Consider the following 26668-nt stretch of genomic DNA (forward strand, 5'->3'; position numbering starts at 1 on the left):
TGTGCTTGTGGGTTTTAGCTGGACTTTGTGATTCATCTGGGGAGCGGATCGATGCTCCTGGCGACATAAAGAACCTAGGTTGCTTGGTATGTTCAAGGATGCTAGCCCTTTCCTCTTTCTTGGTGGAGTGTTACGTTCTGAAGTGTACCAATCCATTCATCCGGAAGTTCAAATAACATCCGCGGAATCAAATGCTGCTTCCGGGCCAATAACCGGGTTTCATAATGCTTACTAGGCTCAAAACACCTCGCTACGGCCTGGTTCGTCTTGGTCTCTACGCCATTGACACCGTGGACCTCGGGCAGTCAGAACTCTCTGCCATGGGGCCCCGCGCAACGACGTCGATGGGAAGAACGGACGAATTACTAAATTTGATATCCAAAGCACCTGTTCGAGACCTATGCTCGACCTCCGTTCTTACACTTGGTCAGTGGATATTAGATACACCGGACGAGATCGTTGAACATCCTCCAAGATGAACAACCGTGGAGACCACTACTCAGCGCATCGAGCTCCTCTCACACAGCAACGGAGGCGAAGGGATTTCAGTGACGAGGACGACAGCGCATTGGCCTATAAACGACAACGAACCGCCATCGCGTGCAATTCATGCAAGAGTCGCAAGTCGCGTTGCAATGGGGAACGACCGACATGTGGCACCTGCATCGAGCTGGGTTTCGAATGCGTCTATCGCGCTCCAGCCAGGGCACCGAACCCACAAGTCCGGGAGCTCCACGACGTGAAGACGCGGCTTCAGGCGCTGGAGGAGCTTCTACACACCATCGGATTCCAAGCGAATCACCGCGGCGTCGGCGTTGATCCCCAGTCTGACCAGAATCAACCAATCTCGCCCGATGTCGCACCATCCCCGTCCATGACGGAAGCCCGGGTTGGGGAGTTCAGCCAGCAGAGCAGCACAGAATATGGTGTCGCCGTGGGGGAGGATACGGTGGATGGGATGGGCGTCATCACCTTCGCCGACGAGTCGGACTCGGGCCACTTCGGCGTTTCGTCCAACTCTGCTTTTTTCGGGCACATCACCCGACTGCTCGAATTAACGATGACCACGTCGGCGCAGCGGGACACACCTGCACAGGCCCTGACAGCGAACCTTTCTCGACCGGCGTCTCCACCAGCGCCGCCGAGACGACGGGTGGAAAAGCCACCAAACCCGTACGTCCTGCCGGCCCGCGAAGACATTCTCAGGATGGTCGAGACCTACTTCTCCGTCACGGGGATGTTCTTCCCGTTTATCCACAAGAGATCGGTCATCAACATGGTGGAGGAGCTGGACATCACCAACTTCCGCGGCGTACGCAAGTCGTGGCTCTGCCTGTTAAATGCAATCATGGCCATAGGCATCAGCCTGGGTGACGGGCAAGGTGTCTCGAGGAAATATCGAGAGATGGAATCAGATGTGTATTTCCAACGGGCACTAATCCTCTCGCCGTGGACTTTGACGAATACAACCAACCTGGAAACCGGTAAGTCGTGCCTTGGAATGGTCGAACAGGATCTATATCTGCATTCAAGACTGATAGTGTCGAAATAGTACAAGCTCTGGTCGTCATGACCATCTACCTCCAAGGGGCCTCCCGATCGTCCCAGACGTGGAAGCTTCATGGTCTCCTGGTGCAGGCAGCCTACCAGCTGGGTATCCACGCCAACGTCAAATCTCCCAAGATGTCTCCATTCGAGCAAGAGATCAGGACACGCACGTGGTACATCTGCTTCGTGCTGGACAGGTGTGTTGTCACTAAAGAGAACCCTGGTCCGACCAGAGCCACACACTAACCCCGATGGCGTTTCTTTAGAATGATGAGTGTAGCGTATGGCCGCCCTCCACTGATCCACAACAGATATATCCAGGGTAACCTGCCCTTGGACATCGACCTTGACGACACACCCGACCATGAGGGATCGGATGCACTATCGATCCCGACACGAACCGATTCCTCATCATGTTCCCTCTTCCTTGCGACCATGTACGTCTCGTGCTCCTGCCCCACAATCCTATCTTCCTCCACAACTGTTCTCATCATGTTGTAGAAAACTATACTGCATCCAAGGCGACGTGATCGAAGAGCTATACAACCAGAACCTCGCGCCGGTCGCCGACATGCCGCCGAACCAGCTCTTCAGTCCGATCATGAAGTTTGACCAGTGTCTGAGTGAGTGGCAGCGCGAACTGAACCCGGCCATGAGCCTGGTGCCCGTGGACAAACTCAGCGCCACACATCATGAAGAACAGTGGAAATACACGCGGCCGCAGACCGTGCTGACCATCCGCTATCTCTCCGTGCGTGTGCTGCTCTACCGCCGCGTTGTCGAGACGCTGCTCGATACCGTCGCCATGGGTGGCACCGCCCCCTCGGAGTACTCGTTGCCCATCACGCAGGCGCTAGTGCAGGCGTGTATCGACGCCGCCACCGCCATTATACAGATCATACGCGCTCTGGGAGCCAGAAATGATATGCTGCCCGCGTGGTGGTTCACGGTTTATCATGGTATGTTCGAATAATTTCTGGATGACGATAAGGTACCTATGGGAAACTGACTACGCACGCACTAAATAGTGTTCAATGCCGCCTTGATGCTCTTCGGCGTCGTGTGTCTGCAGACATTGGGAAACGTGTCGCTCGGCACACGGCCACCGTCTGAATTGATTCACTGCATGCAAATCGCCCTCGAGGATCTCGATGTCATCGGCAGAGACACACGGATCGTGCGACGGTGCTCGAAGTATCTCCGGAAAATGATCCAGATCTCTTCGTCGCTTGGTGAGTGGCCCTAGACCACACGATTGCAAGTAACTTTTGGCAGCATTATCTAACACGCAGCGAACAAAAAGTCCAGAACCGCGCGTGGAACCAATCCCCGCGTCCGGATGCGCCTCTCGATCTTCCCTTCCCGCAGTACGATAACATGCTTTCCGTGTCGGAGGGAAGCATCCAGTCTCCCTGGGACGCGGACTTCGGGCAGTTCTTGATCAACGATGACTCGAACTTCCTTGACGGATGGGCGGATTTGGTCGAGCCGCTGACGCGGCAGTAAGCAAGCGAGCGAGCGAGAGGATTATAGTATTGATCTTTGAGGGTTTCTTGCATCGTTTCGGGCGATTGAGTACGCCTACACTATCCAGCCTTGTGTGCGGCTGGTAAATATGCACATATTCCTCGCCATGACTCTAGCTTCTCTGGAACAAGATTCTTCGGCAGAAGATCCAGAGCTTGGCCCACTGATCTTTTTCAATGCCAACCCCTGGCGGCGACTGTAGAAGAGCCCCAAAAGTCCCCTGGCGTTAATTCCGAGGCACGTAGTCGAACGAAAATCTCTCAGTAATTTGGGAAGAATCAACCTGTGAAGAGGCTATTTTATTTGAAATCCTCTTCCGGGAGAGCTTACAGGCTTATATAGTCTCAAGCCGGATATTGGGGCTAGATTCGAAGCAATGCTTTGGCGTTTTCCTGACAGATCATGTCAAGTTGCTCCTCTGTCACCAAGCCGCTCCTTTGGAGCTCTTCCATGAACTTCAAGCCGTCCTTAGGGTCTTCAAACGGGTAGTCGACACCTGGGGAGGCCCTCCGATTAGCCAAAAACAATGGAAATGAAAGGCGCAGCAAAAAGCACAGACAGTGCTTGCGCTTGGAAGATGGCACACTTACTAAAAAGGACTCTTTCGGGCTTACACATGGTCAGACAACACCTGAGAGGTCCCAAATGGTACATTCCACTGGTGGTTATCCAGATATTTTCGTTCCACACGGCCATGAAGCCTCTCTTTCTCTTCTCCTCCTTTCCCCACCGCCTCGAAAACATCCGGTCCACTCTCTCGAGCATGAAGGGGAGTGACTCCCCGTTGTGCCCCAGCACGAGCTTGAGACGCGGATACGCGTCAAACACCCCGCTCGCGTACAGGCGGAGCACATGCGTAGCGACGTCCGTGTGCCAGCATAGGCCCGGGCCCGCGATGAGGTCCTGGGCCGTGCGGTCGTAATTTCCCGCATAGCGTTGCAAGTCGTCGGCGACCGTCGGGTGGAGGTATATGGGCACATCGAGCTCCTGTGCCTTTTCGAACATGGGCCAGTACGCGGCGTCGTCGTAGTACCGCCCGTTCGCGTGGTTGGGAATCAGTGCGCCCAGGAAGCCCAGAGTCTTGACACACCGCTCTAGCTCCGCGGCAACGGAGTCTGGTGTCGCCATGGGCAGGAAGGCGAAGCCTCTCAGTCGCCCGTGGCCTTGCTGGGTCGCTGCGAATAGCTGGTCGTTGACCGCCCGGCACAATTCTGGTGGTTGAACGTCTGGGATGTGCGACACGATCTGTATGTGCATGTTTCCTCGATCCATGGCCTCTAACCGTCGCGGCCCTAGGTCGGCGAGGTTCTCCATGACATCGTCGAGGAACATGGCGTCGGGGCTGGAGTCGACGACCGCCTTCCCTATGAAATGCTCCTCGAGCCCGAGGACTGTGGGCGCCATTTGGGAGGGAGGAAACTAAGAAAAGGAAGAATAAAAGAAACTGGATTGAGTGCTGTAAGATCGTACGGGAAAGTGCGCTATTCAGATCTGTGTATGCGTCCCATCGAGCGCGGACGAGATGATGTCTCCCGTTATTGTTGAAATGTATTAGAGCGTGAGGCTATCTCCACGTTCATGATTCGTCTCCGTATGTACCCCGGATCCCACGCGCGGTGACAAAAGTGGCAGAGTCAGGACTCTCAACCGACCCGCAAGCTCCTGAACGGTTGACTATCTCTTCCGCGGAGGCTATGCAATTCTTCCTTCCTCGGCTTGAGGTCATTCTTGCCAAGGTACTAACACAAAGTTTCGGATATGGCATTCGCAGGCGGTCAAAAGCTTAGAAGTATCAAAGCAAGGGAGAAGTGCTCTGATAGAGTTCTTATCTGCCACATTTGAGCTGAAATGTTATTTTGGGTAGCTATGTCACCGCGAATGTCGTGTCAGCTGTACAGTTCCTCACCACAGCTTCCTTCTCATAACTAGTGACTCCAGCCCGGGATCATAGCTTGGAAGCATACATCTTCAGCTTCTCAAGCAATGGTCTATCAGACAGCACAAAGAAGTATGCATCCTCCTGTGCGTCAGCTTCGTGGATGATCTTGCTCCACGCCGGGACAGCAAACGTGTCGTTCTTCTTCCAGGAAACGGTGGTGGTCTCTCCATTCGCAGTTACGATCTCAGACTTTCCGCTCCCCGCGTGCACATGGTAAATATAAGCACAAGTGTCTCGCCGCACGGGAGATTTGGTCCCAGCCGCGACCCGCTCAGCGTGGGCGCCCAGCGTACCGGAGATGTACTCTCCTGAGGCGTCGCGATAGTGTTCAAGTGCCCAGTCGGTCTTCTGGCTGTCGAGCTTTTCTTTCATGTTGACCCATGGAAAGCGGAGAGGCGTGTCGACGACAGGCCTGGAGACGAGTTAGTCAAGTCTGCGCAGAGAAGAGAAGAAAGTTGACGTCCTTACTTGCTCGGATAGCGGCTTTCAGTATAAGGCTCTGCAAAATGGGTCGGGAGGTGGTGGTAGAGTGGAAGATCCAGTCCATCCAGCCAGATCATTGGCTCCGTGCCTTCGTGTCCATGGTCGTGCCACTGCCATTGCGGCGTGAGTATTACATCCCCTGGCTCCATGTACATTCGCTCTCCTTCGACGGCAGTGAAACCGCGACTACCCTCGATAATGAAGCGGAGGGCAAAAGACCGGTGACGATGAGCCGGGGCCGTCTCTCCGGGGTTGATCAGTTGTAAGCCAGCGTAGACCGTGTCCGTGGTGAATGGAGGCTCTTCTCAACAGTTAGCCGACTTCTTATTCCATCCCACTGGTTTCTCGACCAGGTATAAAGAACACCGGTGTATGGTGATGCACCTACTTAATGCAGGGTTGGTCAACATCAATACACGGCGCTCAGCCTTTTCGCTCGTGACCACCCGGCCAGCTTCCAACAGAAGAGGCCGCAATTCGTCATACTTCCATAGTGCGACCTGTGCTTTAGGTGAAGGTTGGGGCGTCACCATCGCCTTCATCGCAGTCCACAGGGGCTCGACATGGTGTGCCGAAAGGTCATTGAAGAAACCGCTGGTGTCGCCGTTTACCTCCTTAGTCGCCATAGCGTATTAGTTCGTAATAGTCAGCGTCGTTGAAGTCTGGATGGCAATCAAAATCTGGGGTGGAAAAATCCACGCAAAGCTTTCTGTGAGTCGTTAAATCTTTACCACATTGCCACACAGTGCTTTCTCCCTCCTTGCAAACGGCGATATCGCAAGATGTCAGATGTCGTGGTTGTAGGCGTGCTTTGCTGTCGGCTCGACCATGGCGTTCCGTTTCAGGATGCAGGACGATCCGCGGATCGGAATGATGGGTTCCGAACAACATGCCAGGGCTCCAGACAGCTTGCGGGGCTTGTTCGAGACCGCCTGGCCTACGAAATGTAACGCTTCATGACAATGGAGACAAACGACAGCAAAGTTGATGCTCTATTGCGAGCGGGCCCGAGGTTGTTTCCGGGCAATACAGTGAAGAAAATATTGACTGGCTGATAGTTCGGAGTGGGTGTGCCATTCCGCTCAGTATATGCCATGACACGTCTCGAGCAGACCGTCGCGGGGTTTTGAGATATCATATATCGTGTCTTCAAAGCTCCTGAGGCGTCAGAGGATATCGTGCATTGGCACTCACGCACCACCGTGATCTCGAGGCAACTCACTCGCCATGGCATCGGCTGTTCCAGTACGCTTGTTGTCCCATTGTTCCAGCGTGAATGCTAATGGAGGTGCTTGACAAGCTTCCCAGCTATCCGGCCGGCTCTCACCACTGGCTAAAACAATTTCAGGATTCTGATCTCAAGTACACAGTAAATGGAGATTCGCAGTCAAAGGACCTTGACATCGCCATAATCGGGGCTGGGGTCGGTGGGCTCTCAGCAGCGATTGCGTTGAAGAGAGTTGGTTTTAGAGTGACCGTGTACGAGAACGCTCCTGCATTGGGTGAGGTAAAGGGATTTCCATTCAAACTGTTTAGTGGCGCGTTGACCGACTGGACGTCCCGTGGCAGATCGGAGCTGGGATCCAGGTGCCGCCCAACTCAGCACGGCTGCTCCATTCCTGGGGCCTGGAATCCGCGTTGAGCAAGAACTCAGTCAAGCCCGAGGGCCTGATCTGGCGACGATGGCAGAATGGCCAGAAAATCGCCCATACCCGTCTGAACCCTGAGTTCTCGGAATGGTTCGACGCGCCGTATTATGTGATCCATAGAGCTCACCTGCACGACATTCTCCACCAGCGGGCGAAAGAACTCGGGGTTGAGGTGGTATTGAATCATAGAGTCGTTCAGTACGACCCCGATACACCGTCCTTCACCAAGGAGGACGGGACGACCCTGACGGCGGACCTCATCATTGGCGCGGACGGTGGGTGCCTCTGACATCTCCCAAGACGTATATTGACCCAGCCACGATAGGTCTGAAGTCCATTGCACGACGAACCTTGCTGGGTGAGCGTTACACCGAGCCTTTCTCGGGTGGGTTGGCCGCCTTCAGAGCAACGGTTAAAATCGACGAGATGAAGGCCGACCCGGACACGGCGTGGATCGCCGAAAGCAACAGCCTCAACCTATGGTGAGTGTTCTTGGAAGCTCAAACAGAGCACCGACCGCATATCTGATGTGATGTTCCAGGGTCGGGCATCAAACTCATGCCATGACATATTCGATTGCAGGGGGTCGACTGTACAATATGGTCCTCACGCATCCTGAGCCAAACGAGCCTGAGAAGTGGAATCAAGCAAATGCACTGGCAGAGATGAAATCAGTATATACTGGCTGGGATCCTTCGTGCGTATCCTACAACGTCGTAGCTCTGGCGATACCTGACTTACCACTTCTCAGGTTAAGAAAGCTCCTGGATATGGTCGGGGAGACTCAGAAGTGGCCGATCCAGCAGGTGAAGATACCAGACACCTGGACGTCGTCGTCCGGTCAACTGGTCCTCCTCGGAGATGCAGCTCATGCAATGCTTCCGAATATGGCGCTTGGTGAGTCCCTGGTTTCTGGGTTACATGTCAATCTCGATACTAACGAGGACTTTTTTCAGGCGCTGCAATGGCAGTCGAAGACGCCGCAACCCTCGCCGAGATCCTCAAAGAGTTTCCTCGTAGAGAAACTCTGAGGAAGGCTGTGAGTCTTTACGAGAAGATACGCATCCCCCGTGCCAAGGCAATCCAAGAAGCCAGTATCTTACACGGTTACACGCTACATTACCCGGATGGGCCGCTGCAGGAAGCTCGTGACACGGCGATGAAGCCAGAGGTCGAGGGGAAGCACTTTATCAGGTCGCCCAACCAGTGGAGTGACCCGGCCACACAGCTATTTTGTTACGACTACGATACCATAAGCGAAGTGCACAAGGAGTTACAGCGTCTGGAGAACGACAAGCTGGCAAAATGAATTAGTAGATGGAAACCTCGTATAAGGATGTGCCGGCTCCAGCCAAGTTTATGCTTCTCATATAAGTAGGAGTACTGGCGCCTCATGGATGCTTAGTTTCACTCGTCACTAGTCTCAGTCTGGTGAGTAATCTCATAAGGAAAGGCTCTTTAGCATTCATCATGATGCAGCTCCTTGTGATATGAAGTTGGAAGACTCTCCAGCTGTTGAGACTTCGTGACATTGCCTTTATCAATCACTCATACAGACATCAAATAGTCTACTACCCCAGATTAAATTCACATAGGTCCCAGGGGATTCCTCACAGGAGGTATTAAAAAGGTGCACATACATATTCGATACCTGTGTATGCTGCAAATGAAGCTAGTGAGGGAAGGTTACTTTTCTCAAGGCGGAATATGCATCTCTATCTCAGCCGAGCTCGCCCCAGAGCGAAAGTCCAAGTAGCCGATCAAGAACAGTTTGGTGGCAACGCCGAGCACCACGGCTTTCCCCCGTGTGGCTGGTGGCTACTTGCCCCCCTTGCTTCATCGTAGTGTCGGCTATCTAGCCTGGTGGCACATCACGAATACCCGAAGCTCTCTACGAAGGTATTGATGGAGATGGTGGTCTCGGTAACCCGCAGTCCGGGGAAGGGCGCGGGCTTGACTTATTGTTCCTCATGCCTGGTAAATCATGGTGTTAACATGGATGTGTGGTTTGAGGTCAGTAGCCGACAACACCGTTGCCCCTTATTCGTCATATGCAACCAGCACACTTCGTATTTCTACCTCGTCCACTCTTTCCACATTCCATGTTTTCAACCACCATGTGGCCATTCGAACGCCAACTTGCCAAAGGCCCGAGTCACTGGTTCTCCAGGGGAAAAGAAGAAGAAAATCGTATTAAATCCTATTTTTCAGGGTTGTACAGCCGCGGAAGAACATTTAATTGCGCTCCACAGTTCGCATGAATGGCCCGGGAATTTCTGTGCCGAACGAGGAAAGAAGCCTTATAGCCTTCTTCCTCGTCGACAGCCGACTCGACTTCTGCTTGCCACAGCCCCAGCAATATTGCTCTGCGTTGCGGTTGCAGAGCCTTTCCAGACCCAGTCATGATCCACATGCTGCAACTCCAATGTTGATCTTTTCTGCCCACGCACACACGCACGCAAGCGACCAATCCACCGGTCAGCATGGCCACGAGCTCTGGGGCAATTCAGGTACAAATACTCTGGGCGGGACCCCGCGTTTTTGTTGGCGTGTACTCCAGGTTTATGTACCGTTGACGACCTGATTCCAGAAAGATAGAGTCTCGTGTTCGTGTTGCGGTCAGATACGGCTCATACGAGGTTTTTGTTTGACTTTTCTGTTTGACTTCCAAAACACGATACCAACCATGGCGAGGGAGTGGTTCAAGCCAGGGCGGTCCGTCCAGCTTGCCATCACTTACACTTGCCTGTCGGCTTTTGTTCTGTATGTATCGTCATCACCATTGTCAGGCCACGGAGTGGTTTGACTGGTCCTCTGTCGAACAAAAAACAAATGCTGACCACTATGGGCACAGTTTTGGCTGGGACCAAGGCGTCTTCGGCGGCTTGATCACCAACCCCGACTTCCTCGACATCTTTCACCACCCAGGCCCTGGATTTCTGGGTATTATTGTCTCCATCTACAATGTGGGCTGCTTCATCGGGTGTGCCATCAACTTCTTCATCGGGGCGCGCTTCGGCCGACGACATGCGATTTGGGCGGCCATGTTCTGCATCGCTCTCGGAGCTGTCATCCAAGACTCTGCCTACTCAGTCCCCCAGCTGATGGTCGGCCGCATCATCACCGGATTTGGCGTCGGCATCGACACCTCGACCGTCCCCATGTATCAGTCCGAGCTGTGCAAAAGAGAACACCGCGGCAGACTCGTCACTTCGGAGGTGCTGTTCACGGCCGTCGGCGTGTCGATGGCCTACTTCTTCGACTACGGCATGAGCTTCACCAAGGGTCCCATCGCGTGGCGGCTCCCGATTGCTCTTCAGATACCGATGGCAGCCAGTGTTGCGCTTTTGGTGGTGGGACTGCCAGAAACGCCTCGTTGGTTGATCCAGCAAGGCCGCACGGACGAGGGCGTGGCGGTCTTGTGTAAAGTCTGGAACACCACACCTGAGGACCCCGTGATCCAGACCGAGAAGAGAGACATTCTGCAGGCCATTGCTTTGGAAGAGGCCGAGCCGTTCAAATGGGTCCGCATATTCAAGCGGGATCCCGTGCAGACCGGCTGGCGCGTGTTTTTGGCATGCCTAGTATTGTTCATGAATCAGGTCAGTATCTTTTCGGAGAGATAATGTTCGTGTGAACAGGATAACGCTAATCGAACGCAGTGGGCGGGCATCAACGTCATCGTCTTCTACTCAGCGACTGTACTCGAAGTCAACGTTGGCCTCAATCGCAATACCGCCATTGTTGTGGGTGGCTGTCTAAACCTGGCGTTCGCGGTCGGATCACTGGTTCCAGCGCTGGGAGCTGATCGCCTGGGTCGAAAGAAGCCCATGATGTTTGGAGCCATCGGAATGGGTCTTTCGATGATGGTGGTGGCCATTCTACTGTCTTACAGTGGAACGGACATAGGGAAGGCGACGGCCAATGCTTCCATTGCGTTCTTCATTACCGTGAGTTACAGCCTCGGCGACATCTTCTCTATCTCTACCACCAAGCTAACTATTACTTTACAGTATATGCTCTGCTTCGGTGCCAGCTTAAATGCGATTCCGTGGTGTTACAGCACGGAGATTCTCCCACTGCGCCTTCGTGCCCAAGGAACTGCGCTGGCTGTATTCAACAACTGGGTCTGGGTGCGTATCTTTTCTTCAAAATTACACCTGTTCGAGAGAATATACTGATCGAGTCCAGGTTTTCGTTATTGTCCAAATCACGCCTACACTGGTCCACAACATCACCTGGAAGACCTACCTGGTCTTCATGGCATTCGTAAGTTTTACTTCCCAGCCAAGCACGTCTACGAGGTCCATGACTGATAACCGAACCCAGAACTTTGCCTTTGTGCCTATGATCTACTTCTGGTTCCCCGAGACCAAAGGCCTGGGTCTCGAGGAGATCGACTACATCTTCTTGAAGTCTGACCGCCTGCCCGAGGACCAGCGAGGACAGGTTGGGGCCCCGGTCGTGGGCGCCGAGTTGGACGGCAAGTCGCACTCGACCGAGATTGAAACGAGGGAGAAGACCACCGTCTAGTCTAAAGAAAAGCGGAAAGAAAGACGACGCGGGAAGATTGCGTGCGAGATGGGAGCTGCCGTGACATCCGGATGCAAGTTGCACGTCCAGCTGAGCTTTCAAGGACCAGGACGTGGGACGGGGAAATCTCCGCTTCGCCGATCAGTTTGATAGATAGTTAGAACTTGCTTGCATATGCGGAGAAACTTGCATGAGTGTTTGCGGAGTACCCCCTTTTTTAACACCCCCTGTATCGGCTTTATAGCTAGCGAGACATATACCTCAGAGCCGGGTGTGCGGACCCGCTGACCACCCAATGTGGTGGTTCATGTGAGCAGCGAAGTAGCCGGGGGCTATTATTGTATTCTACACTATTTTCAAGGAACGTCAAGTATAGACCTCCTGTAAGGGCGATAGTGGTCCTGTTCTGATGTCAGCCCCTGGAGACCTCCCGTGCCCGGTCAGGGCGGCAGAGCCAGCGGGACAACCGGGATCAAGCTATGAGCGGACTTCAACATACCTGCTTCAGCCTTTCTCGGCCAGACTGGCCACTGAACCAGGAGCAACAAGGTTAGGGAAAAAAGCAACATTGGCAACGACCTTCATGCAAAGCACAGCTCATAACCGAACGAGACAGACACCGCGTCAGTGTCGAGTCGGGTGATCCCAGTCACTCACAGACTCGGACCATACATATCGAGTGCTAACATGGACAACCCGTCACACGTCCCGTCTCTGCTACTACTGCCGTTGATCCTTCCTCGAAGTGATGTCTGTTTGTTTGTTCTCAGCTCACGGTAGTACGCCTCGCCTCGCCTCGCCTCGTCCCGGTCTACCTAACTGACTGACTAACCTTGACAATCCGTCCACCCGTCTCTATTCCGAACACATCATGGCATCGGCTGCTGCTGGCACTAGAGCTCAGGACAGGACCGCAACAAACGCCTACCTGAACTGTGACGTAACCAGCCTCTTCAGCCTCAAGGACCACGTTGTGGTCATCACGGGCGGTGCCAGGGGTATTGGTTTGACGCTGGCTTTTGCCGTCGCAGAGGCCGGGGGTTTGGTCGCGGTGATCGACGCCGCGCCGGCGCCGCATGAGCATTTTGAGATCTTGAAGCAGAGGGACAGCAGGGCGAGGTATTATCAGTGAGTTCTCCCCGGCTCCTTTACGATGTTTCATACAGTATAGGATAGACATTGGTTGTCAGATCCGAATATGTGGAAGATTCGCGGATCTATCAGATCTGGATCTCGTCGTTGCGAACGGGCATATGCCTAAGGGAAAGACTAAGATGCATGGAAAAAGAAGACTTACTCACGTAGCTCTCCCTTCTCCAGATCAGATGTCACCGACTACGAGCGTCTCAAGAAGACCTTCGACTTGATCGTCCAAGACTTCCACCGCATCGATGGAATGTAAGATACCTCCTGGGCCCCTTTAATTCTCCAGGCGGACTCCCATGCTGTCCCTTCTTCTGACAAAGAGAACCTACCTCAAATCACTCACTTACTCGACTTCTTGCTGGCCAGCATCACCGCGGCGGGCATCTGCCCCGATGAGCCCTTCCTCGACCGCCACCCGAGCAGCGTGAGGCGAACATTCGACATCAACGTGCTGGGGACGTACTACGCGGTACAACTCGCCGTGCGACAAATGACCTCGCAAACACCTCTGGCCTCGATCTCTCCCACCTCTTCCACCTTGCATGCTCCTGTTGCAGCCGGCTCCGTCGTCCTAATCGCCAGCATCGCCGCCCACCAAGCGTCCAAGCAGCAATACACGTCGGACTACTGCGCATCGAAGGGCGCCGTACTGGCTCTGTGCCGACAGCTCAGCGTCGAGCTGGCCAATCTCGGCGTGCGGGTCAACTGCATCTCGCCCGGCTATGTCATGACCGACATGATCCTGGACATCAGCGCCACCAGGCCGGGGCTGGCCGAGGTATTCGTCTCCGAACCGCCCATGAAGCGCATGGCCGACCGCTCGGAACTCATGGGCGCCGCCGTCTACCTCCTAAGTGAGGCCAGTAGTTATATGACTGGGGGGGAGTTGTTGATTACCGGCGGTATGCACGCGGGGAGGAATTGATCTTAAGGTGGTCATATGGCTGGTTCTGGGTGGATTTGACGTGGTTGATATTTGGTGGAAAGCATGGCAGATAGGTGCTAGGTATAGAACCATTTCTGTTAGCTGGTGGGAATGCAAATGCATGTTCTTCTTGGGCACATGCAACAGAAAAATGAGAATGCAATGGTATTTGTTGAATGAAGGATTCTAGCCCTCGCTCCGTCCATTCGTCCCTCTTTATCCACCATAACTCTATGTATCCATCTATCTATCCAAGCTCTACACGCCCAAATTCCCCAGCGTGATATTCTTCATGACCTGAAACTCGGCCAGACCATACATGCTACCTTCCTTGCCCAACCCACTTTCTTTAATGCCGCCAAAGGGCGCTTCGGCCGCGCTGATCTTGCCCGTGTTCACGCCCACCATGCCGACCTCGAGGGCCAGCGCGACCTTCCACACCTTGCGCAGGTCGTTGGCGAAGAAGTAGCCCGCCAGCCCGAACTCGGTGTCGTTGGCCATGGCGATCACCTCGTCCACCGTGTCGAACGCGATCACCGGCGCAAGGGGTCCGAACGTCTCGTCCTTGGCCACCAGCATCGACTGCGTCACCCCGGTCAACAGGGCGGGTTCGATGAAGTAGCCCTTGCCGTTACTGTCGCCCGCGTCGGGAACGCGGCCCCCTACTACCAGTTTGGCACCCTTGCTGACCGCGTCGTCGATGTGGGCGCGCACCTTGGCCACTCCCGCCCGGTTGACCAGGGGCCCGTGCGTGACCGACGGGTCGAGGCCAGAACCTATCTTGAAGCTGCGCATGCGCTCCAGTAATGCCTCGACAAACCGGTCGTGGATCCCCCGCTGTACGTAGATCCGATTGGCGCACACGCACGTCTGCCCCGAGCAGCGGAATTTGCACACCAGCACGCCGTCGACGGCTTGGGTCAGGTCGGCGTCGTCAAAGACGATGTACGGCGCGTTCCCACCCAGCTCCATCGACACCTTCTTCATCGTCCCCGCCGCGGCCGCCGTGATCAGCTTACCCACAGGAGTCGAGCCCGTGAACGACACCTTCTTAACAATCGGGTTGGTGTACAGCTCCGCGGTGGCAGAGCGGTCTCGGGTCGGCACCACCTGGATCACGTTGGGCGGGATGCCGGCTTGTTGGGCGAGATATGTCAAGGCCAGAGTGCACAGAGGGGTTTCCGACGGAGGCTTGATAACCACCGTGCAGCCCGCGGCGATGGCAGGCCCCAATTTGCGCGTGATCATGGCGATGGGGAAGTTCCAGGGGGCGATGATGCCGCAGACGCCGATGGGCTGGCGGACCACTAAGTTGGTGCTCTGGGCGTGCTGAGAAGGGATCACGTCGCCGTAAGAGCGGATCGCCTCCTCGGCGAACCAACTGATGAAGGAGGCGCCGTATTCGACTTCCCCGGCGGCCTCGGGCAGGGTCTTGCCGTTCTCCATGGTCAAAATCACGGCGAGGTCGTCGGCGTGGCGGCGGATCAGGGCGGCCCATCGGTGCAGCATCTTGGAGCGGGCATGTTCGCCGGTGAGTCGGAATTCCTTGAACGCGGCTTCAGCGTGGTCGATGGCGGCCTTGAAGTCTGCCGCGCCCAAGTCGGCGATGTTGGCGATCACCTGGTCGGTCGCCGGGTCGAAGACGGGAAACGTCTTCGTGCCGCTGACCCATTGGCCACCGATGAAGCCCTGTTCGTGGATGAGGGAGTGGTCGGAGATGGCTTCCTTGATGGTCGCCGGGTGCGAGAAAGGGGGCTTGTAGTCGCCCATCGTGGATGTGCTGTGCTAGGGGTGTTTCAGACACAGGTTCTGGAAGGGGAATATTGTTGTCTGCCACTCTACCACTTCAGCAATTGATATCGCTTCAAGGTCATGAGCAGTCGTCGCGTCCTGATTCCCGGCTTATAAAAATAGCCTGAGAGCAAGTGCCTGCTGGAATCCCCGATCTCCGATCTCCCTTCTCAGAGGGTCCCATTTTTCTTTATAGAGCCCCATATCCACCGTTCGAGAGGCCGGGAGCCATGGCGGTAGGGAAGGGGATTCCGACCAAGCCCAGGTGGGATCCAGCCTCTCATCAGGACCAGCCGCCGTTGTTAGCGGTGTCGTACTCGACGGTCCTCTTGCAAGGGTAAGGGCAACGGTATTCCCGCCGTAAATTTGAGCCCAAGACGACGAATGCATTGCCAGGCCGAGATGTGAGCCACGGTCTGACTGAAGTTGAAGTCGCTGACGGAAACCGATTCCCGAGTCTGTCACAGGGCCGTCTCAGCGAACTCCACCCGAAGATTGTGAATTAGTGGGTTCATCCGGCTATGTGCCTTGCAGCAGAAAGATTCTTAGCAGCTGGAGAGACAAGCACGTCTTCGGTAGTTGCTAATTCAAGCTAACCCCGCAATGCTGATGGCGTGGCCGAATATCTAGATATGGTGGTCTTTCAACGACTACCATGTCGACGACGACGGTAAGCGTGTCGTGATTCTGCCAATTCCTATCAGCAACAGCCATGACTTCGGAACCAATATACACATTCCCTGCGTTTGAAGATCTACCCAGAGTCCCCGGAACTCCACAAGGATGCGTCTGGGGCATATATGACCGAGACGGTCAGAAAGACGAGGTCGGCGGTGAGCAGATCCGACACTCTACTAGCGGTGGAGAGAAGCTCGAGTTGACAAGATCACAGCAATCAATCTGCTGACGCCAGCCGTGGTGCGTGCCGCGAGCCAGGAGATCAAGACCGGCCGCCACGTCCAGCTGGACTGGGCCTTGCACAACTTGGAGTTTCCGGGCTTCTTCCGCAAACCGTTTGAGCAGAAGGTCATCGATCTGTCCAAAACTTTGGGCGCGTACGGCTTTGACGATGAAATTCACATCAACACACAGAGCGGCTCGCAGTGGGACAGCTTGAAACATGTAAGAGCGTGAGGAGCGGGAGAGGATGAGAAATGGATAGAGTGACTGATCTCTACCCCCAGCACGCTTATCAACCGGGGAAAGTCTTTTACAATGGGTTGACCTTCGAACAAGCCCTTGTGTCCACTACCAATGGCATTCATAGTAGGTGATTGATTATTGGGGAACTATAGCCCTGGATCTCTGACAGTCGTCACAGACTGGTGCGAACGAGGCGGTATCGTCGGTCGAGGCATACTGATCGATATGGTAAGTGAAATTGCTCCTCAACGCCATCCACCCTGTCGCTCTGGCCTGATCTGTGCAGGTTCGATTCTACGAAAAACGAGACGGCACGGCCCCCGATCCATGGACGCGGTTTGAGATTCCCGTGGCCGACCTCCAAGCCGCTCTGGCCGACCAAGGCACGACACCGCGACAGGGGGATCTGCTCATGATCCGCTCGGGCTACGTGCGCCGACACGACCGTGCATCCGCAGAGGAGCGCAAGCTGGGCACGTCGGGCACGGACACCACGGCAATCGGAGTCGCCAGCAACGAGGAGATGGTGCGGTGGCTGTACAGCCAGCACTTTGCCGCGCACATCGGCGACACGGTGGCCTTCGAGGCCTGGCCACCGCCGCACGGGGGCGATTGGATCATCCATGAGTGGTCCCTGGTCTGGTGGGGGGCGCCGCTCGGCGAGATGTGGAATCTGGAGGGTCTGGCCGCCGAGTGTGAGAGGCAGCAGCGTTGGACGTTCTTCGTCACCAGTGCGCCGTTGCACGTCAAGGGCGGCGTGGGGAGTCCGCCGGGCGCGATAGCTATCTTTTAACAAAGCACAACACCCACAGAATACACGTTAGCTTAACGTTCACTGTCCTTCTAATGCTCTCGAGGACAGACTTCTGGTCTTGTTTGACAGAGCTCACCGAGCCCTCATTCTCTGCCAGAAGCAAGACAAGGCTGAACGTTAGGGGTAACCCCTGATTCCCCAGAAGGTCTCTCATTAACCCGTGTGAGTGGCACTTTCCCACATCTCAAAGGCTCTTGCAAAACCGAGTATAGCCGGGAGCTGGGGAGCGGATTCAGCCTCGGGTAGATACATCTCAAGGTTCAGAGACGCTGTGTAGTCCACCAGACAAGACCGATGGATGTATAGCCGAGTACGAACAACCCGAAAAGACAAAACCAATGGTGACGTTCCGCATTGGTAGCGGCTCCCTGTTATTTAAAAGTCTAGATTCTAGTACAGCCGCAACAAGGCCGCACGGAGAAACAGTTACAGGTAAACAGATCAGAATAGAATATTCCACCACTCGTCCCTGAGCCCACCAAACATGTCAGACGCTGTAAGTTGAGTTCCCGAACCCCCCCAACACATCCGTCCCCTGTATGCTTTGTCCTCGAACCGGCTTCACTGGCCTTTAACACCTTGTTCTCGGTATCATACATGGGCCTACCTCGTATACAGCCTTTTTCGTCTATCTCCCTATCTAACGACATTCCCGTGTAGCCGACGACCTGGAACCGTCCCTTGAACCACGTGGCCGTCTCGGTCTCCGACATTGAAGCCGTGGTGTCCTGGTACAGCACGCACCTGGGTTTCCGGCTGTTGGGGAAGATCGCGCACATCAAGCGGTCGTCGGACCCGGGCGCCGCCATCTTCGCCATCTACCCGGCCACCCTCAACGAGGTCAAGCTCGCGTACTTGGCGACCGGGAACGGCGTCGGGTTCGAGGTGTTTGAGTTTGTGGATCCCAAACCGGTGGCGCCCGAGCAAGAGTTCCAATACCAGCGCGGTGGCTTCTTCCACGTCTGTGTCACGGATCCGGACCCCGATGCTCTGGCGGACAGGGTCGTCAAGGCCGGCGGGAGGAGGATCGGGCAGACGGTCGACCCCGGCAATGTCGGTGTCAAGTGTCTCTACTTGGCGGATCCGTGGGGGAATGTCGTCGAGGTTCTTTCGGTGAGCTTTGAGTGGTTGGCCTGCCGGACGGCGTATTAAGGAAGGGAGGAGGGAGAGAAGGGGAAAGAGGGAGCCGGGATGGAAAGCCTGGGGGGGAGTGGCTGGCCCGAGAGGAGTTCTATGTGTCACTGTCTCTGTAAGGCCGACGGCTGAAAGGCACATTGCTACGATATTCTTCTCCAGAGAGACGTGGCTGCTCGATAGGTCTGCTGTGCTGTAGCCGATTAGGCTGCATTTTATTCTGTATACAATTCAATTTGTATGTACCGTAGATGCATCTGGGTCTCGTCTATATCAGGCTAGCTATGTATCGGCTGGCCAAGTCACTGACGTACGTTACTCAAGCTTCCGCCGGCTGTAGACGGAATAGTTGTCTCGTAGGTAGGGTGATCTGTTTTCCCCAGTAGCAAAGCCATATATACTACCTACATACACAATCGCTAGATGCGGCTCGGCTACTGGTCAATAAACCTTCTGACACCTCAGCCTTGGCAGTACTCTCCCCGAGTTCCTTTTCGTCGTCAGCTTCTGGTGTCGCTTAGTGGTAAAGTTTCCGAAGCAGGTCCTAAACCTTCCACAGCTCTTTTTTTTTTCCTTTCGAGAAGGTAAACCTTGCCAGGAAGTTCAAGGGAAAGGAGATTGTTTCTTTCTCTATCAAAAGACTGTCTATCTTGTCTAGTTAGTCTATGAGACAGCCAGTGGTTGGACTGAGAACTCGATCTATACAAAGAAGACGGCTGTGACGAGATGATAACGCAAAATGGAGAGACCTCTGTGCCTGTCGACCGCCCAGTATGCAAGAAGACCGTCAAGTTGAACAATGGTACAGTCACCACCTGCCAACTTCTGTCCAAGTTGCGTACGAGCGCAATATCTCAGTGATGGGACACACTGGGGTTCCTTTCAGCCGCTGAGACTGAGTAAGAAACGTCTTTGCTGACCTCGAGGGCTGTGCTCCAGGAATGGAATGTCCATTGGTCGGCTTGGGCACATGGCAGGGTGAGTGAGTTGACTCCTTTCCCTTCAGTAACTATGTGAGAGTCTGACTTAGCTGCTCTTTGCTCTCTATGCAGGCCAGTACGGCACCGAGGCCGCGCAGCAACTTGAAGAGAGCATCATCCATGCACTGCACCACGGGTACCGACTGATCGATACGGCGCAATACTACGGCGTGGAAAAGGTCGTGGGCGCGGCGATCCGCAAGTCGGGGGTGCCGCGGTCGTCCATCATCGTCATCACCAAGTTCTGGTCGCACTGGCACCACGACCCGGCCGCAGCGCTGCGCCAGTCCCTCGCCGACCTGGACATCGATTACATCGACATCTTCATGATGCACTGGCCGACCCTCATGCGCAAGGAGGGCGTCCCGGAGCCGTGGGGCGCGAAGCCCGATTTCATCGACACGTGGACCATGATGGAAGACCTTGTCTTGGATGAGTCACTGGGCCTGAAGGACAAGGTCAGGGGCTTGGGGGTCAGCAATTTCACCCGGAAGCTGCTCGAGCCGCTGTTGGAACGATGTAGGCTTAAACCCCTAGTCAATGAGGTCGAGCTGCATGCTATGAATCCGAATCTCAAGCTGGTGCCGTGGTGTCAAGAGCACGGAATCCAAGTCATCAGTTGGAGGTGAGTTCTGTCCCGGGCTGGTCGGATGTTGGTTTGTGGCTTCCAGTGGGCAGGGATGGAATCTTCTCCCACGGAGGTGCTCACGTTCTCAGCTCTCTGGATGACCCTGCCAACGTCGAGCATTCCACAAGTCAACACCGGAGCTCCTGATTCTCCCTTTTTGTTTCGCCCCCTAAATGATGCAAAGAAAGCAAGGGACTGACCAGACGACTATTTCCCCACAGTACACTCGGATCCGAACGACTCAATGAACGGAATCAGATCCTAACCCATCCGCTCTTCACAAACATTGCTGCCAAACACTCATGCTCCGTCGGCGTGGTCTCCCTGTCCTGGGCCGTACAGCGGGGTGTCATTGTCATCCCGAAATCGTCATCGCTCAAACGCATCGAGGACAACATCAAGCTCGTAGAGCTGAGCGAGGAAGAAATGGAAGAGATCAATGGCGCAGAGAAAACGGTGGGCCGCATGAGGCTGAGTGATACAATTCCAGGGATTCAGTACAAGATGCCGGATGGGCGGGACACTATCCTGGGATGGACAAAAGCAGAGTTTGGATGGGAGGATGAGAAGGGCGAGTGGTTGTGCTGAGGCAAAAATGTTTGCCCATGGGAGGAAAGGAAATTGAAAGGATGGATTGACAGGACTGTTTTCCTCGAATCCTTGGCATCCTGGCTGTTGCTAACAAAGCATGAAGACTGCCAAGGTACGTTTAATGTTGCCGGTTGTTGGCTTATCATGATAGAAACGAAATGGGTTCTCCGGTCCCAAAATAGTTGGGAAACATGGCATAGTCTGTGGTCGATGGGAACGTCTCTTCACCCTGCGACATGTCAAAGAAACCGAGGGTCGGGTGGTTTTGCCAGTTCACATAGCCGTTGATCCCGTCCAGGTCCATTCCGTTGCCCATGGAAGCGCCTGGGTTGCCACTCACGTTATTATTCCGGAGGTCGACTTCGTTCGACTCCATATCTCGATTCCAGTTTCCAATCAAGTTGTCAAAGAGCTTGGAGATCCAGGGCGCGGGATCCCATGCCTCATAAATGTCGTGCCAGACCATTTGACAGCTGTTCAGGGCTTGAAACCCGAGTTGAGACACCAATGGAAGCGGGCTCTTCATCTGGGTGTAGAAGACGGCTTGCGCGAGGAACAGACCTTGGAAGACTTCGTGCGGCATGACAAGAGCTTCATTTTTACGTGTGAATGAGCAAGCCAGAGACGAGATACGCTGTGCGGCAACCTCGGTGATAGGACGCGAGGACGAAGTTCCGCTGAGGGATCCAGTGTCGCCAGCCGTGGGCGTCACTCCCGTTGTGGACCGGCCCAGGTGACTCAAGATGAGATGGTGGTCGTAGAGAATGGCGAGGCATGTAGCAAATGGATTCGAATTCTTGTCATACTCGGAGCAGCGTAAACTGGGCGGAAGTGCATTGCGCCATTCTTGTAATGTCTCGTGTAGATTGGCCATTCGAGCCTGGGCGCGGTTGGGATCGAATCTCGTCGAAATGATCTCTCGCAGGAGTAGAGATAGCTTGGACATGTGGATCTGATACTGAACGCAGACATCACGGAGAGGATGGTTGACAAAATCCGGGCTTTGAATGTCATACTCGAAGTCTTCGACCGTCAACATCTCAGTGTCGGAGTGGTTGGTGTTGATGCGAAAGGGGCGGCCTACGAGTGTGCCACACGAAGCATCCCTGATCACTAAAATCCACCAGAGTCTTTTCAGCAGACTGCGGTCGTGAGGATGCATGTTTGCCCCCGCGGTCGAACGGTGAATCCCCAGGGCCTCCGCAATTGTGACGCCAGTAGAGATCCAACTGTAAAAGTTCCAGTAGTTGTTGGGACCTCCTCCCCAGCACGTCAAGACGATAACGCTCTGCAGGATGGTGATCTTGTTGGATTCGTAGCCAGTATCAAACAGTGCCTTGGCCTTTCGATAATATGACACCCTAGCTTGCTTCCGTCCAGTAAATCCGGCCCGGTGCAAGATAGCGAGGGGACAGAAAGTAGCCGAGATGAAACACAAGGCATGCAGAAGAATCCACGGTACTTTCTTGGCCTTGTACTGTTGAAGGAATTCTTGTCGATTAACCACAGGATAGACAGGCCATACGCGGTCCAGGAAATTTGCAATCAATGCGTCGAGGATTTCCTGCGAGGGTGAGACAAAAGCATCTTTTGCTTGAAGAAAGGCGATATCCTCCGGAAGCATATGCGACGGATGGCTTTCACTCGTAGGTTCATCCCTCGCCTGATCCTCTGTCAGCGGTGGCCCAGCGTGGTGCAGTCGCGGTCTTTCGCCTTCTTTGAATTCTTCCAGCACCATGGCCAGTGGAAATGATTCTCCCAGATAGGTGATGGAGCATTTATCTATCGTATCCTTCTGGTCCCGTCGCCGCCCGTCCAGGAAATGATCAAACATGGCTGCCCAAGAGATTTCGCGATAAGATTTTGCGCTGGTCTCGGAGAACGCTGCCTCTGGAGATGCCAGATCTGTACTGGAACCCGTCGTCGCCGACACCGGGTAACTACTTGGGGCAGCGCAGGGAGATGCTTGGCTGCCGACACGAGCGCCCTGACTTGCTTCATGGTGGAGTGGCGATCCATTTGCAGGTGTCTGGTCACGGAGGGGACCATGTGCCGTCGGTTCTGACACTGCGCGCGTCGAGATGGCGTCGGCAGCCACGACAACATCGATTCCAGCAGGGGCTTGCGTGGGCTCTGGTACGGCGGGATTGGGCTTGGACCTTTTGCGAGGATGGGTGCCTCGCCTAGACTGTATCAGAACGCATCCCTCGCTGTTGCTCTGTCGACACTTGGTGCAGGGAGTTCCACACTCAAAGGCATCACACTTGATTCTTTTCTGGTTACAGCGTTTGCAGGCTTTGACCGCACGTGTCCTGATTGAAGCATGCTCTGAGCTGCCGGGACGCATTTTCAGATCGTGACTCAGTTTGATGACTTTGAGGCCTTCCAGTCGCGCCAGGGATGAGGATGAAGGCATGAAAAGGCGACGGTGATGGTGTCTGCTTCTCAGTATCTGAGGCGCGATAAGTGGAAGTGGACAGCTTGGTGGAAGGGATTTTGCGAGTAGGCTGGAAGAACGAGGGCCCGAGTCTTTTTCGCCGCTCTCCGGGGGGCCTCCGCCTGGAGTCTCTCGCTAGCTTTGTCTGTGGGCGCTACTGGGCATGTTTTTCCAGCGACTTCGCAATGCCTGGCAAAGCTACTGCGGGGATGGGGAGAGGGTTCATTGGAAGTCCTGGGGGGGCAATTGGGGGGCAGTTGGGTCTGGTGGGCTCTAGGCTCCATACTACCCACTCGCCCACTGACCACGTGCCTATATTTTCTCTAGCCCCCAAATTGGTGTCCCTGTGCCGCCTCTGCTTCCCCTTCCTATGTAATAGCCGGCCTGGGGAATTGAATCCCGATTAGAGCAGCCTTCTACCGGCTTTGGTCGCTCCTCTACAATGGTCACGGTCGATACTCTTTCTTGCCAGTATATCTTGTTCTACGGCCTGTCTGGAAGGCCTTCAGATCACTCACGACGACCGCCACCATGACTACCATCACCAAAACTCATCCTGCGCTGCGGATACATGCCCGCGAGAAGCTCCAGCTCGACCAGATCCCTCCTTTGTAAGCCACCCGTTACACTCCTCCTAAGGAAACTCAATATTGCCTCGATCTAATGTCTAGCCAGACCTTGCGGGCCCAACGAAGTTCGACTCAAGATTGCCTACTGCGGCATTTGTGGCTCAGATATTCATGAATACCAGGCACTCCCTATCTTTGCTCCTCCCCCGGGCGGCAAGCATCATGCTACAGGAGTTGAGCTGCCGGTGGTCATGGGCCATGAAATGTCGGGCACTGTGACCGAGGTTGGGTCAGCAGTCAAAGATCTGGAGGTCGGCCAAAACGTGGCAGTCTGCCCCTCGCTGGACGATCGCTCTTACAACGAGCCACCGTGTTCAACATGTCGCCAGGGCAAAGTCAATATCTGCAAGCGCTTTGCCACCTACGGACTGAGTGCCTGGGGAGGAGGGTTCTCGACTGAGATCGTGGTCAAGGACTTCAATTGCTTCCCTCTCCCAAGCTCAGTGTCCCTGAAAGTGGGAGCCCTGACTGAACCTCTTGCAGTAGCCTGGCACAGCATTCGGACGTCTGGGTTCCAGAAAGGCCAGACCGCTCTCATCCTTGGCGCTGGTCCCATTGGACTTGCCATTCTGCTCTTGCTCAAAGCGTGGGACGCGAGTAAGGTGGTCGTAACCGAAGTCACGGAGGCCAGACAGCAACAAGCACAAAAGTTTGGTGCCGACTTGGTTATCAACCCTCTACAAAAGCCTGCAGGCGGGGAATCTACAGATCCAGTGGTGGAGGCTATTAGGACTCTCTCTGAAGACGGTGTTGACGTTGCCTTTGACGCCACGGGGCTTCAATCGACCTTGGACACGGCTCTGGCGGCCACACGACCCGGAGGAACTATTTTCAACGTCGCCATCCACGAGAAACCACTGTCCTTGAACCTAAACGATATTGGATTCCTCGAGAAACGCCTCCTGGGCGGAATCTGTTACACCAAGGAAGACTATGAACAGGTAATCAAGGCCATGGCATCCGGGAAGATCCCCTTTGAGCAAATGATTACTTCGGTCGTACCTCTGACGAACGCTATCGAGGGCGGATTCATGGAGCTTATCCGAAATAAAGCCAAGCACGTCAAGATCTTAATCCAGCCCGAACAGGACTAATATTGCCACAATCAATACCAATGACACAAATATTCAGTGTTCAGAGTCGCCCCGTTAGCTTATCTCGCACACAATATGACAACCATGTGATTCACGAGTCCCGCTCTTTTGGGGAAATACCCACAGACTGACCGGGGTGCTCCAGGCCACTGTAACACAACCAAGTCATATAACCGAAGGTCAAAATCATAAAGGCGAGCGGTGTTCTGCCGAGACAGCTTATAGCCGTGCTTTGCAAGTGTCCCTCCGTAGCTGCAAGGCTGAGAGCTGCATGAACGGACTGCCACGTATCAAGAAGTGCGTTTCCTCGCTTTATGGACCCATATGGAGTACAGAAGCAGATTTTTTGATCCGACGCAAGGTTCAATGATTCGAGGTAATGATACACTTGATCAGATCCTTGGGTTTGTCCACAACGAGCTGCAGTGCCTCGGCGGCTCGCTCCAAGTTGAATGTGTGCGTGATCAGGGGCTTGACATCCAGCTGTCCGGACGCGATCAGATTGATGGCGGTGCGGAATGTGTTGGCATACCGCCATAGCGACAAGAGGTCGACCTCTCTCACCGCAGCCGCGCCCACGTTGATGTTCTGAACCGGCTGTCCCATTCCCACAATCACCACCTTGCCGCCGGGTGCAGCACAATGGATCCCGACGTTCACACAGGTGTCGACACCTGTACACTCGAACACCACCTCTGCCAACCCCCATCCGTCCACCGTCTTCTCGAGCATCTCCCCGGCCACCCTCTTGGCCATGTCAGGCTTTGATTCGCCCTCGTTGCCACGCATAGGAATCTCAAACACGGCATCGGCATATCCATGTTTCCTCGCGAAGTCCAGCCTCGCACCGTCGACGTCCACCATGCCAATCCATCTGGCGCCGTTCACCCGTGCGACCGCGGCACAAAACAGCCCAATCGCACCGGCTCCGAGGACGACCACTCTCATGCCGCCTCTCACCTCGGCCCTCCGGACCGCGTGGACGGCCACACTCAAGGGCTCGACCATTGCAGCCTCCTCCCAGCTCATGTTCTCGGGCAACGCATATACCCACGATGCTGGATGCGTATATCTCGCCTGCAATGTTCCCTGAACAGGCGGGTTCGCACTGGCGCTCCCACTGAACTTCAGCCGGGGACACAGGTTGTATTTGCCGCCGCGACAGACGTCGCACCGCTCGCACGGCCGTTGAGGCTCGATCGCCACACGGTCTCCGACTTTCAATCCCAAACCCAGTGACTCCACGGCGCTGCCTAGCGCGACAACTGTCCCTGCAGCCTCGTGTCCCAGCACCAGCGGCGTGGCGACGACGAACATGCCGTTGCGCCCCGCCGAGTAGTAGTGCATGTCCGTCCCGCAAATACCTGTGGCGCGTGGAGCGATGAGGACTTCGTGTGGCAAGGGCGTGGGCGTCGCGACTTGTGTCAGTCGGAGGTCACGCGGCCCGTGCAGGAGGGCGGCGACATGGGTCGCGCTCGTCGACATGCTGGAAGTCTGAACTCGAGAGTCGCAGTTGAGAGGTTAGAAGTGAGGGCTATGAAATTGGTGATATCAAGCCGTTCTTCCTCGAAATATCGAGAATAGCGCTGTAGAAAATGCGAGGCTCCAGCTGAGAAAGAAACCGCTGCGTGCCTCCAGTCTTCTGATATACAGCAAGGAGGGAGGGGGATTATTCGG

At 54.9% G+C, this 26668-nt stretch overlaps 13 protein-coding genes across 13 annotated transcripts; 8 read left to right on the top strand and 5 right to left on the bottom strand.

Annotated features, from left to right (window-relative positions):
• Positions 1-475: 475 nt before the first annotated feature.
• Positions 476-3054, top strand: AYL99_05200 (hypothetical protein; the record flags this gene model as incomplete). The annotated part of the gene is made up of 6 exons (XM_018836712.1): positions 476-1484; positions 1553-1745; positions 1815-1985; positions 2050-2507; positions 2577-2780; positions 2852-3054. 6 exons carry the CDS (start codon positions 476-478, stop codon positions 3052-3054), a joined length of 2238 nt encoding a protein of 745 aa, XP_018693565.1.
• A 383-nt stretch (positions 3055-3437) lies between these two features.
• AYL99_05201 (hypothetical protein) lies at positions 3438-4479 on the bottom strand (the record flags this gene model as incomplete). The annotated part of the gene is made up of 2 exons (XM_018836713.1): positions 3438-3571; positions 3666-4479. The coding sequence occupies 2 exons, from the start codon at positions 4477-4479 to the stop codon at positions 3438-3440; spliced, it is 948 nt and encodes a 315-aa protein (XP_018693566.1).
• A 541-nt stretch (positions 4480-5020) lies between these two features.
• Positions 5021-6123, bottom strand: AYL99_05202 (hypothetical protein; the record flags this gene model as incomplete). Its single annotated transcript, XM_018836714.1, has 3 exons — positions 5021-5426; positions 5483-5798; positions 5886-6123. 3 exons carry the CDS (start codon positions 6121-6123, stop codon positions 5021-5023), a joined length of 960 nt encoding a protein of 319 aa, XP_018693567.1.
• A 601-nt stretch (positions 6124-6724) lies between these two features.
• Positions 6725-8455, top strand: AYL99_05203 (hypothetical protein; the record flags this gene model as incomplete). The annotated part of the gene is made up of 7 exons (XM_018836715.1): positions 6725-6742; positions 6798-7004; positions 7067-7421; positions 7472-7628; positions 7688-7843; positions 7898-8043; positions 8103-8455. 7 exons carry the CDS (start codon positions 6725-6727, stop codon positions 8453-8455), a joined length of 1392 nt encoding a protein of 463 aa, XP_018693568.1.
• A 1377-nt stretch (positions 8456-9832) lies between these two features.
• On the top strand, positions 9833-11679 carry AYL99_05204 (hypothetical protein; the record flags this gene model as incomplete). The annotated part of the gene is made up of 6 exons (XM_018836716.1): positions 9833-9909; positions 10001-10748; positions 10809-11096; positions 11160-11279; positions 11338-11415; positions 11476-11679. 6 exons carry the CDS (start codon positions 9833-9835, stop codon positions 11677-11679), a joined length of 1515 nt encoding a protein of 504 aa, XP_018693569.1.
• An 871-nt stretch (positions 11680-12550) lies between these two features.
• Positions 12551-13750, top strand: AYL99_05205 (hypothetical protein; the record flags this gene model as incomplete). Its single annotated transcript, XM_018836717.1, has 3 exons — positions 12551-12807; positions 12985-13077; positions 13192-13750. The coding sequence occupies 3 exons, from the start codon at positions 12551-12553 to the stop codon at positions 13748-13750; spliced, it is 909 nt and encodes a 302-aa protein (XP_018693570.1).
• A 258-nt stretch (positions 13751-14008) lies between these two features.
• AYL99_05206 (hypothetical protein) lies at positions 14009-15520 on the bottom strand (the record flags this gene model as incomplete). The annotated part of the gene is made up of 1 exon (XM_018836718.1): positions 14009-15520. The coding sequence occupies one exon, from the start codon at positions 15518-15520 to the stop codon at positions 14009-14011; it is 1512 nt and encodes a 503-aa protein (XP_018693571.1).
• Positions 15521-16253: 733 nt separating this feature from the next.
• AYL99_05207 (hypothetical protein) lies at positions 16254-17477 on the top strand (the record flags this gene model as incomplete). The annotated part of the gene is made up of 5 exons (XM_018836719.1): positions 16254-16374; positions 16434-16663; positions 16726-16807; positions 16863-16912; positions 16971-17477. 5 exons carry the CDS (start codon positions 16254-16256, stop codon positions 17475-17477), a joined length of 990 nt encoding a protein of 329 aa, XP_018693572.1.
• Positions 17478-17982: 505 nt separating this feature from the next.
• AYL99_05208 (hypothetical protein) lies at positions 17983-18650 on the top strand (the record flags this gene model as incomplete). Its single annotated transcript, XM_018836720.1, has 2 exons — positions 17983-17994; positions 18159-18650. 2 exons carry the CDS (start codon positions 17983-17985, stop codon positions 18648-18650), a joined length of 504 nt encoding a protein of 167 aa, XP_018693573.1.
• Positions 18651-19573: 923 nt separating this feature from the next.
• On the top strand, positions 19574-20828 carry AYL99_05209 (hypothetical protein; the record flags this gene model as incomplete). The annotated part of the gene is made up of 3 exons (XM_018836721.1): positions 19574-19610; positions 19685-20237; positions 20462-20828. The coding sequence occupies 3 exons, from the start codon at positions 19574-19576 to the stop codon at positions 20826-20828; spliced, it is 957 nt and encodes a 318-aa protein (XP_018693574.1).
• Positions 20829-20973: 145 nt separating this feature from the next.
• Positions 20974-23247, bottom strand: AYL99_05210 (hypothetical protein; the record flags this gene model as incomplete). Its single annotated transcript, XM_018836722.1, has 1 exon — positions 20974-23247. The coding sequence occupies one exon, from the start codon at positions 23245-23247 to the stop codon at positions 20974-20976; it is 2274 nt and encodes a 757-aa protein (XP_018693575.1).
• A 552-nt stretch (positions 23248-23799) lies between these two features.
• AYL99_05211 (hypothetical protein) lies at positions 23800-24991 on the top strand (the record flags this gene model as incomplete). The annotated part of the gene is made up of 2 exons (XM_018836723.1): positions 23800-23879; positions 23944-24991. 2 exons carry the CDS (start codon positions 23800-23802, stop codon positions 24989-24991), a joined length of 1128 nt encoding a protein of 375 aa, XP_018693576.1.
• Positions 24992-25354: 363 nt separating this feature from the next.
• AYL99_05212 (hypothetical protein) lies at positions 25355-26476 on the bottom strand (the record flags this gene model as incomplete). Its single annotated transcript, XM_018836724.1, has 1 exon — positions 25355-26476. One exon carries the CDS (start codon positions 26474-26476, stop codon positions 25355-25357), a length of 1122 nt encoding a protein of 373 aa, XP_018693577.1.
• Positions 26477-26668: the final 192 nt, after the last annotated feature.

This window comes from Fonsecaea erecta, assembly GCF_001651985.1.
Source record: "Fonsecaea erecta strain CBS 125763 chromosome Unknown Scaff4, whole genome shotgun sequence".
NCBI lineage: Eukaryota > Fungi > Ascomycota > Eurotiomycetes > Chaetothyriales > Herpotrichiellaceae > Fonsecaea > Fonsecaea erecta.